At 34.3% G+C, this 9683-nt stretch overlaps 1 protein-coding gene across 2 annotated transcripts; it reads left to right on the forward strand.

Moving 5' to 3' along the window:
- Positions 1-3568: 3568 nt before the first annotated feature.
- On the forward strand, positions 3569-7281 carry LOC132305852 (uncharacterized). 2 transcript variants are annotated; one of them, XM_059803218.1, is made up of 3 exons: positions 3569-5660; positions 5936-6026; positions 6826-7281. In XM_059803218.1, the coding sequence occupies exons 1-3, from the start codon at positions 3678-3680 to the stop codon at positions 7014-7016; spliced, it is 2265 nt and encodes a 754-aa protein (XP_059659201.1). In that variant the 5' UTR covers positions 3569-3677; the 3' UTR covers positions 7017-7281. The 2 variants fall into 2 exon arrangements, with proteins under 2 accessions (XP_059659201.1, XP_059659202.1); XM_059803219.1 differs by having other exon boundaries at positions 6836-7281.
- Positions 7282-9683: the final 2402 nt, after the last annotated feature.

The following is a 9683-nucleotide window of genomic DNA, read 5'->3' on the forward strand; positions in this document are numbered from 1 at the left end:
AATGAGATGAATACATACATGGGTACATTGAAGTAGCAAAAGTAATTTGAAATAAAATGGCCCTTGGCCTCATTATATAACATCAAATGTTTTCCAATATACAATATGTTTGAAAGAGAATTACATCAATGTTCAGAAGATGGTTTATACATAGAAGCTTTCCTATATACAAGATAACTCAAACAAGAACAAAAGTAATACATCCAAGCTAGATGGAACTACATTCATGCCAAGCACGCATTGTCTTGAAAAATGTTTATCAATGGGTGTGAGTAACTTAAATTATTTCGTAGGAAAGTGCATTACGAGGATAACCTAAGGTTTCATTGGCCTCATAAGAATAGCATAATCTATACATATGTGGAACATGCCTCTTATACGTCTAATTTAAGGGTAAAACTAATGAATTATCTTAGAACTAACATTAGAAGCAATGGAAATAGAATTCACATCATAAGAATGCACATAACCAAATTAGAACATCTAGTCCCAAATACTTCAAGCTACATTTGCATCAAAGTATCAACTTGGAAACGAAATACAAAATCATATAAAGGTTGCCAAGGTTAAAACATCCAAACCAAAAACCCCAAGCCGCAAATACATAAGATTGTCAACTTGGAAAAGAAATACGAAATCACATAATAGGAATATTTCGGACTCACATACACTTCCGGTTATGAACATCACAACCACGACAAATGAGCTCTTTTCGGGCTACTAACTCGTAGGGAACTACCCAAGTGACCACTATAAATGGGGATACCTCATACCTCCCTCACTAGAGCCTAACTTTAGCTATCAAAGAAACAATGTCACAAGATCCTCCCAAAATCAACAACCATTTCCACAATATAGCCACATAGTCAATGCACAAGTTTCACCTTCCATGCACACATAAGATGTAAGGATCAAACATTCCATGTCCTAAGTTTCTAAGGCTAAACATGGCATGATATCAAGCAAATTATACAAGTGTATATGCTAACATTGAGAAATCAAATAAAGGATTAGTTTCATGCTAATACTTTAAGGTCTCTAATACCTTAGCTACACAGCCACACAAGTATTATACTAATCTCTAACAAGTTATAATGACAAGAACAATAACAAGGTAATAACAATTATACATCAAGGAAGCCAACATTAAACCATCATCTTTTTACATAAACAATAAGCTTTGAAGACATATAACCATGCATTTGAACAATATAATAGCCTAAGTCATGGAGTAAATCTCAACGAATCTTCCTACAACTCACACAATATGCATATAACTCATGATAAACCCTAAAACATAATGAAAACTCCTAGGTTACAATTATATTACACCCCCTACCTCTACTAGAGAAAGCCTTTCTATAATCCAAGGAAAAGATGACTAATGAGAAATCCAAGGAAAAGATGAGCAATGAGATATCCAAAACAAGATCGAGCTTTGTAGTCCAAGATGCAAGCAAGCTTTCTTTATTCTTTGGTGTGAGCAAAAGGTGAGAGGAAGATGGTGAAATCTAAGCTTTAAGTTAAGCATCATGGAGGTTTAGAGAGAGAAAGGAATTGGAGAAGATAAAGCTTCAATGAAAAAGTTGTAAGACAATGAGATATATCTCTACTATGTTGTCTTACACTACCTCTTACACATACACTCATCTTAGCCTTCCACTTGTCACAATTTTAACCCTTCACACTAAACACATATCCAACCCCACACTTGGCACCATCCAAACCCTACACATGTTACCAATCTCCTTTAAACACATGGTCCAATGAAAATGAGACACTTGTCCTAACTTTTCCCTAATTGCACAAAAGTCCCTCCTAGATGGGGGTGCACACGATCCGGATTGGGAGTATTTTGGGACCAAACATTTTATAACGGTTCCATTATTTTTTAAATCAGATCAAACTATAATGTCCATGAAACCAAACCAAACCAAACTGCGAAAAATCGATTCGGTTTGGCGGTTTCAGTTGATTTTCTTTTTATTTTATTTTATTTTAGAGGGGGCAAATTTTTAAAAAAATAAAAATAAAAAATCAACTAACATTGATATAACAAGCAAAAAAAAAAAAAAAAAAAAAAGAAGAAGAAGAAGAAGAAGAATTTTAAGATGAAATAAATGAAAGAAAATTGAGATATATTTGAAAGGAAAGAAAATTGAGATACATTTGAAAAGGGAAATTTGATTTTTTAAAAAATAAATTTAAACAATAAAAGAAAAGGGCACGCAAGAACTTTACTTGATTTATGTTTAGGATATGATATACATACACACACACACACACACACACATATATATATATATATATATATATACATACATATACATACAGGAATGATCTTATGCGGTCCAAAACAACGGACTTTTTAATGGACCAAAAGTCAATTAGGAAAATTACACTTTATTACTTTATTAGACTTAACCATAGTTAATTTACTATAATTAGGTAATACCTTTATTCAATTTCTCTCTCCTTAATCTTTTCCATCCTCTTTGCAATCTTAACCACTACTGCCATATGCACACCATCACAGTCATCATCTTTACCACCACAGCCACAACACAACTACCATATTCAATTCATTATCCAAAATTAGATAAAAAAAGAAGAAGCTTATTCACGATGGGTGGAATAATGGGTCGACCAAAAAAATAAAAAATAAATAAGAGAGCAATAGTTAGGCCATCAAAGGAAAAAAAATAAAGAGAGCAAAAAAATAAAAAAAATCAAAGTGCAAAAAGAAGAGAGAGAAAGAGAGAATGTCCTGGATCTGGATTTGGAGAATGAATATGGTAGTTGTATTGTGGCTGTGGTGGTGAAGATGGTCATTGTGATGGTGTGGATATGGCGGTAGTGGTTGAGATTGTAAGGAGGATGGAAGAGATTAAGGAGAAGAGATTGAATAAAGGTATTGGTTAATTATAGTAAATTAACTATTTTCCTAATTGACTTTTGGTTCGTTGAAAAGTCCATTGTTTTGGACCGCGTGAGAACCTTTATATATATATATAACATAGTAACGGTTCGGTCCGAGTTGGTCCGGTCCAGCATGATCCAAAATCAGGACCGGACCGAAAAATTACGGTTCCACAATTTTGGGCTCAGGACCGGGCCAAACTGCTGTACAACTAGCTCAAACCGCCTAATTCAGTATGGTCTGGTCCCGTTTTTCGGTTTACCAAATTTTTTGAACACCCCTACTCATAGAAATATCTTCAAAAGATAATCGCACTAATGCCCTAAATTAAAATATCTTGAAAAGATAATTACACAAAGATCCCAAAAATGAAAATATCCCCACAACATAATTGCACAAATATCCCAAAAAATATAAATTAAAATGCATACAAGTGTTATGCAATTCTATAATGTCACGAGAGTAGAATATATAATAATGAAATGAATAAAGTGTCGGGAGCCTAACCCGAGCACTCGGCCCTACCTTGAGTCCACACAACCCAAAGACAAAAAAATAAAAAATAATAAAAAAAAATAAAAATAAAATTAACTCCAAAAAAAGAAGGAGATGACGTGTGTATACATTTGACCTTTATTTCGTTTACGAAAATACCCGGATTGGGGGCAACTTTGTTGTGCTCAGGTTGGTGGAGCAGAGTCGCTTCAATGTAACAAACTTTCTCTGTTCACAGCATCCACTCTAATCAGCTCAAAAAATGAAAACCCTAATTTCTGAATCTCTTATTCACCAATTGAATACTCAGTTCCCACCTCCAAATTTTCTTTTCCACTTTCCATCACTTTCTCGGAAAAATCCACAATTCCTCGACTATCCCCACAGAAAATGGCTTTGTTATACCAAAGCCCTGACGTTCTGCTCTGCCACAGCTTCTGATTCACCGAATTATGGCGGGTGGGACAATCCTAGACTCGGTAAAGACTCGTTTCAATTTGGTGAGTCAAATCAGCTTCTCAATCGTCTGAGTTCTTTAGGAATTGATGACAGAAAGTACGTGTTTATGTATTTGTTGGGTTTTGTATGTGCTTTGACCATTTCTAGGGTTAGGGTTTCTTCAATTGTTGTGCTTCCAGTTTGTGTTCTTCTTTTTGGTGTTGGGTTTTCTATTGGGTTTGTAAATGGGGGACAAATTAATGATTCAAGCTTAATTGGGACTAAGAAAAAGCCAAAGAATGAGAATCTTAGGGTTTTAGTTGAAAAATTGAGAAATTTGGGGGATTTTTTCAAAAAGTTGGATGGTAAAGTTAGTAATTTAAAGAATGACATAGAAAGAGGTATCGAGTGTAATCAAATTACTGTTAGTGATTTGAAAAACTATGTAAAGGTCATGGATTTAATTAGTTTATCTGTTTTGAATGCTGGAAGTGTTGTTGAAGCATGTATTGACAGTATGTTAGCTGAGAACCAAGAGGTGGAACCAACTTTGAATCAAAAGTCAAGCAGGAGAAAGAAAGAATTGGGTGAAACTGGGCATGATCTGTTTCAATTTATTGGCAGTTTGTGTAAAGAAAATCCGGTCTGTTCAAAACCTAATAAAATGAAAGATAGTGTTAAGAAGGATTCAATGCATTTAGAGGTGAATGATCAAAACCTTGGAAATGTTTTAGCTCAGGCAGTTGAAAAAAAGGTTTTAGATTCTCTGTCCAGTGGAAATGTAAAAAATGGGAGTGCTGGTCTTTCTGGAAGTTCTAATAATAAGCCTCATATTGGTTGGAATGGAGCAGAAAACATGGTCGATGAAACTAGAAGAATAAATGTACTAGCAGAAAATGATAAAATATATTTTGCGGAGATAGATGGTAGTGCTGAAAGAGTTTTTGAAAGTAAAGAGTTTAGTTACCGAAATAACAAAACACGGTTTATGAACAATCACCAAATCTCTCTGAAGATGGGTCATCATAATGAAGTTAAAAGATGGGCATCCCATGAAAATTTGCTTGATTCTATGGATTTTAGTGCCAGTATGCGAATGAGAAATGAAGAATCTTTTGAGCAAGAGCAGAGACTTGAGATGTCCAATGGAAATGGCAGACCTTATGACAGAAGGAAGAAGAGTGAAAAAGAGATTTATAGATCTCCTATCAGGGAAGAAGAGAGGACAACTCATGATGGTGGTTCCTCTCTCGCTGATCATCACTCTACACATGAAGGTGAGTTTGGTGCGTCTCCGTCTTCATCTGTTTCAGATGATTTGGTGTTCAATAGGTATCTTGTGGAAGCTAACATCCTTTTAAAACAAGCGCGGGAATGTTTAAGGCATAGAGGTGATCAAGGACATGCAGAGACTGTATTAAACAAATCTGCCAAATTACTCTCTAGTGCCATAGACATGAAGCCCATGAGTTTATTGGCTGTGGGGCTGTTGGGAAACACTTATCTTCTTCATGGAGAATTAAAACTAAAGATCAGCCGGGAGTTGAGAGCCATACTTGCGAATAGTGATCCCTTATCAGTTGAGAAATGGGGTAGAATACCCCTAAAACAAGACGAACAGGAGATGAGTAAAGATAAAATTGCATCTGCTCTTGTTAATGTTTGTGAAGAGTGTGAAGAACTCCTTGTTGCGGCTGGAAGAAAATATAGGTTGGCGTTGTCAATTGATGGAAATGATATGAGAGCGCTGTATAACTGGGGTCTTGCCCTCTCCTTCCGCGCACAGTTGATTGCTGAAATTGGACCAGTAAGTCATGTTCTTAACATGGGGATGTCATTCTGTTTTCACTTTTATCATGTTTATCAACTTTGAACGCCTACAAGCTGAATTGGGTTTTAAAAATCAGTCAGTTAAGAGGAGTAGAACTTTTTAACTTTATTGTCAAAATTTTGGTTATTTTTATGATATCTACCTTATTTTTTAACTGGCATAAAATTATTTGAAAAACTTTTGATTTGGTTAGGCAATTTGAGTTTTTGTCCCCATAAATTTAATACTTGGCATACCTCTATGAATTTCAGGAAGCGGCTTTTGATGCTGACAAGGTGTTTTTGGCTGCGATTGACAAATTTGATGCCATGATGTCCAAAAGCAATGTTTATGCACCTGATGGTAATGATACTTTGCTCCTTCCTGTGAGTTCATGAAGCTGACATATCTATGTTAATAGACAATAAAAAAAACTAACATGAAGTTATCTGTTGCCTTAAGTGACTAAAAATTTGAAATGAGTGACTAAATGGTCATAAAAGGCCATTTCCCAGTGTTGGTCCTGCTGGGAAGGAAAGACAAGCCCAACTCTTTTGAGGTTATTTTTGGACAAAGTGGCTCCACCCTCAGACTTGAACCAGCATCCTAATGCTCTTTTGCTATAATGTGGATTAATTTTGGTCCAATTTTTGCTAGAACTCTGAAATTATTGTTTCCTTAAGAACTTTTATTAATTTATTTATGTTTTCTGAAAGCAACTTCTAGCTTCAAATGCATTTTAAAGTTAAACGCAATCTCATACACTCATCAAAATTTTCAAGCACATCTCATAAATGAGAGACTTTAACTTTGTTCTCATTCGCTGATAGAAATCATTTTTTCTTTTCTAATCACAACTCAACTTCTAATGGGTTTTTCCTGTCATAAGCTCCAATGGTTTTTTGATGCGAAGATTGCCTACCGAATTTTAAGAAAATTTAATAAAGTAGTTCTTTTTTCGCTTGCATCTCAATTCATAGTTCAAATATCTTGCTCTTAAAAATTTTGTCGATTACAAGTTAAGAGAGAAGTATTCTCATTATTTGGATTACAAGTATAATGTGCACGCCGGTTTGAAATATTTGTGCTCTTGTATTTGACGTCAAATGTGAAGATACTGTCTTGAGTAGGTTGAGCTTTTGATGACATTGGTGGATTGCAGCTCTTTTCAGGTGGGGCGTGGCATTACAACAAAGATCTCACCTACGGCCAAGAAAAAATAAAGAGAAGGTGAAGTTACTGCTGCAGGCAAAGAGGCTGTTTGAAGATGCACTTGAAATGGACTCGGACAATCTCCCAGTAAGAGAAGCCTTATCATCATGCATATCCGAGCTCAACTATAGGAACCATTAGTTATTGTGCAAAATGTTGAGGGAATCCAGAGAGTCCATTACTTAATTTTCCCCTTCCTCTTTCTGTATTTATTGTTCTCCCCTCTATCATGTATTTTGTTCATGCTCTGCCCTATTCTTGTCAAATGCAGCACAAGTACGGTGGATGGTTCCTGCTTGCCCGTGCTTAGTATGAAATGAAACCCACATGTTCTACAAATGTTATGTTGGATTTAGATTTAGAATAATGTAGCAAAAAAAGCTTGAAATACTGCTTTGTTTTGTTACCCAATTTGTCTGTGTCCATAGAAAGTTTTGCTTTATACAATAAGCAGATATATATCATATCTGGTGCCTTTACTGTGACAAATTTCCATTAAAGCAATTCTTCTAAACAGATGTTTTGCTCTAACGCTCCTCCGCTCTCACTCTATGAATTAGATGTTGTCACGCTTTCGTACTTGATAGAACACGTTTTCGAAACCTTGTGACTAGGAAGAACAGTTAATATGGAAAGCCGGAAATCCTCTGGAAGTTGAGCTACTTCTGACATATACATCACCTGTAAGCGCATGTCTATTATTAAATTGAAAACGTAAAAAATGTGCCACTGATTCAAGGATGAAACTGAATCCTAGATATCCTCAAAGGGCTAGATTTTAATGCATTTATTTTTCTGATTTATTCAAAATTCTGAATAGCTCAAATTAGCACCGATGTTGGTGCGAAGACCGAAAGAGAAACAATAGAGTTGTGGGGCCACCAGCAGCAGTGGGGCCACCAATACCTTGTGTCTACTTTAGTGGTTCGGCCTTCTCAAGTATTATGTCTCTCAGCTGCTCCATAGCACTATCAATTTGATTTCTTATAAAATCCAGATTTTGTGCTTTCTAGTTTGTTTTTATTTTTTATTTTTTGTTTTTATTTTTTATTTTTTTTTTTGTATCATTGTAATATGTTTGTGATTGACAAGTAACTCGAACAACCATTTTTATTCTAACTTCAACCCTCAACTTTCTTTTCAAAGAAATACAACTACTAAATTATGCACTTATGTTTATTAGAGCATTTTTTATGAAAAATGTTCTAGATATTACATTTTCAAATACCATCTAAACTTTTAACAACCAAAACTTTTGGGAACTTCATTATGTCAACAAGTCAATAACATTATGATTGCATTCGATTTTAATGTGCATATTTGCATTGTGATTTTAATTTTTCGGGTTTAAATTGATGATAAGTTTGACGACTTAAATTTTTTATCAATTTTTTGAACAATGTTCAAAATTTTGGTGCCTATGAATTCTTTTTTAAAGTAGACGTAAGATCTAGGAAAAATGAGTTTTCAAAAATAAAATCGTTTGTACTCTACGAAATCACAATGCCAATCACACACAACCTTTACATACACACTGTAAATTTGCATGACTTGGGTGTTGGAGAAGCAGCTTTCAATTGAGTTGAAAGAATTTTATAGTGTTTGGAATTGAGGTTAACATTAATTATTTTTAAATTGATCTACATTAAGTGAGAATATATATTTTGATTCTCTAACTTCTTGACTACATTCACTTGGAACAACTACTTTAAATTTTGAATAAGATAATGGCATACAGTATCTTTTAGAGTTCATCATCAACATATGAATTGAATAAAGCTTATTGATTAATTTAATTTGATTGTACATTAAAAAAAATTAATTTTGATAAATTACAAAAATATCCTTAAAAATGGACAATAATTAGGTCCCCACCCACCGGTATATAGTGAGGGGACCGTTGATGTGGTCCTATCACAAATGAAAATCACGAAAATGATAAATAAGGACAATAACATTTTAGCTGTCAGTAGGGCTGACCTACTCATTGGTGTAACATTTTAGTTTTCAGTAGGATTGACCTACTCACTGGTGTTTCAAATTTGATAATTAAAATAGAATGTGTGCATTTGTTATTGGTCTAAGATGGTGTATATCTATGTTATTGGTTCAGTACGGTGTACATCATCACTAGTGAACACCTACTTATTGTCCCTTTAAAATTACAAAAGAAATGTTTTAGAGAGGGTGGGAGAGGGTTGAAGAAAAAGATTAAAGAGTATTTTTGTAATTTAATATTAATTAGTAAGGTTAAAGTTGTCTTTTTATAACTCAGTTAACGGATCATATACGAATATTGGAACATCACACATTTTTTAAAGTGTAGGAAATTTTTGAAGCAAATTGAGGTTTTATAATCAAAATTTTAAAAATAATGGAATTTAATAATTTTAACACTTATAAATATAATAATATTGGATGACCTTGGGCGTCATGGCCGCGTATCCACTTATGTACGATTACTACTTAGTCTAGTATTAATAAAAGGCTTTTCAAGTAGTACATGGTGTCTTTTTGAAGAGAAGTTGGACCAAGCAAGAGGGAGTTTGAAAGAATGGAAGAAAGAATTATGTTGCTGGTTCCTTGGTGGTGAGCAAATAAAATGCCACCTCATTTTATAGGGAATGACCTTTACAATGAATGGTCTAGGAATGTACTGTGGGGCATCAATCTAACAGTGAAGAGACTTTCATAATTGGGTTCTTGAATCTTCCAAATGATTATCTATACAAGATTGGATACATCTAGAGAAGTCTCAACAACAACTCCATACAATTTTAAAAATTTCGAAAGGGAGAAGTGTAAAAA

The sequence above is a fragment of the Cornus florida genome, unplaced genomic scaffold, assembly GCF_030987335.1.
Source record: "Cornus florida cultivar Cherokee Brave unplaced genomic scaffold, ASM3098733v1 CherokeeBrave_3.0.0_Hap2_Chr01, whole genome shotgun sequence".
Taxonomy (NCBI): Eukaryota; Viridiplantae; Streptophyta; class Magnoliopsida; order Cornales; family Cornaceae; genus Cornus; species Cornus florida.

What these genes read in the sequence shown, in the direction of transcription:
- LOC132305852 (XM_059803218.1), top strand. Translation starts at nt 3,678, where the DNA reads ATGAAAACCCTAATTTCTGAATCTCTTATTCACCAATTGAATACTCAG. An exon ending in TGATTGCTGAAATTGGACCA is followed by an intron (nt 5,661 to 5,935) that starts GTAAGTCATGTT and finishes TATGAATTTCAG; the next exon opens with GAAGCGGCTTTTGATGCTGA. An exon ending in CAATGTTTATGCACCTGATG is followed by an intron (nt 6,027 to 6,825) that starts GTAATGATACTT and finishes GGTGGATTGCAG; the next exon opens with CTCTTTTCAGGTGGGGCGTG.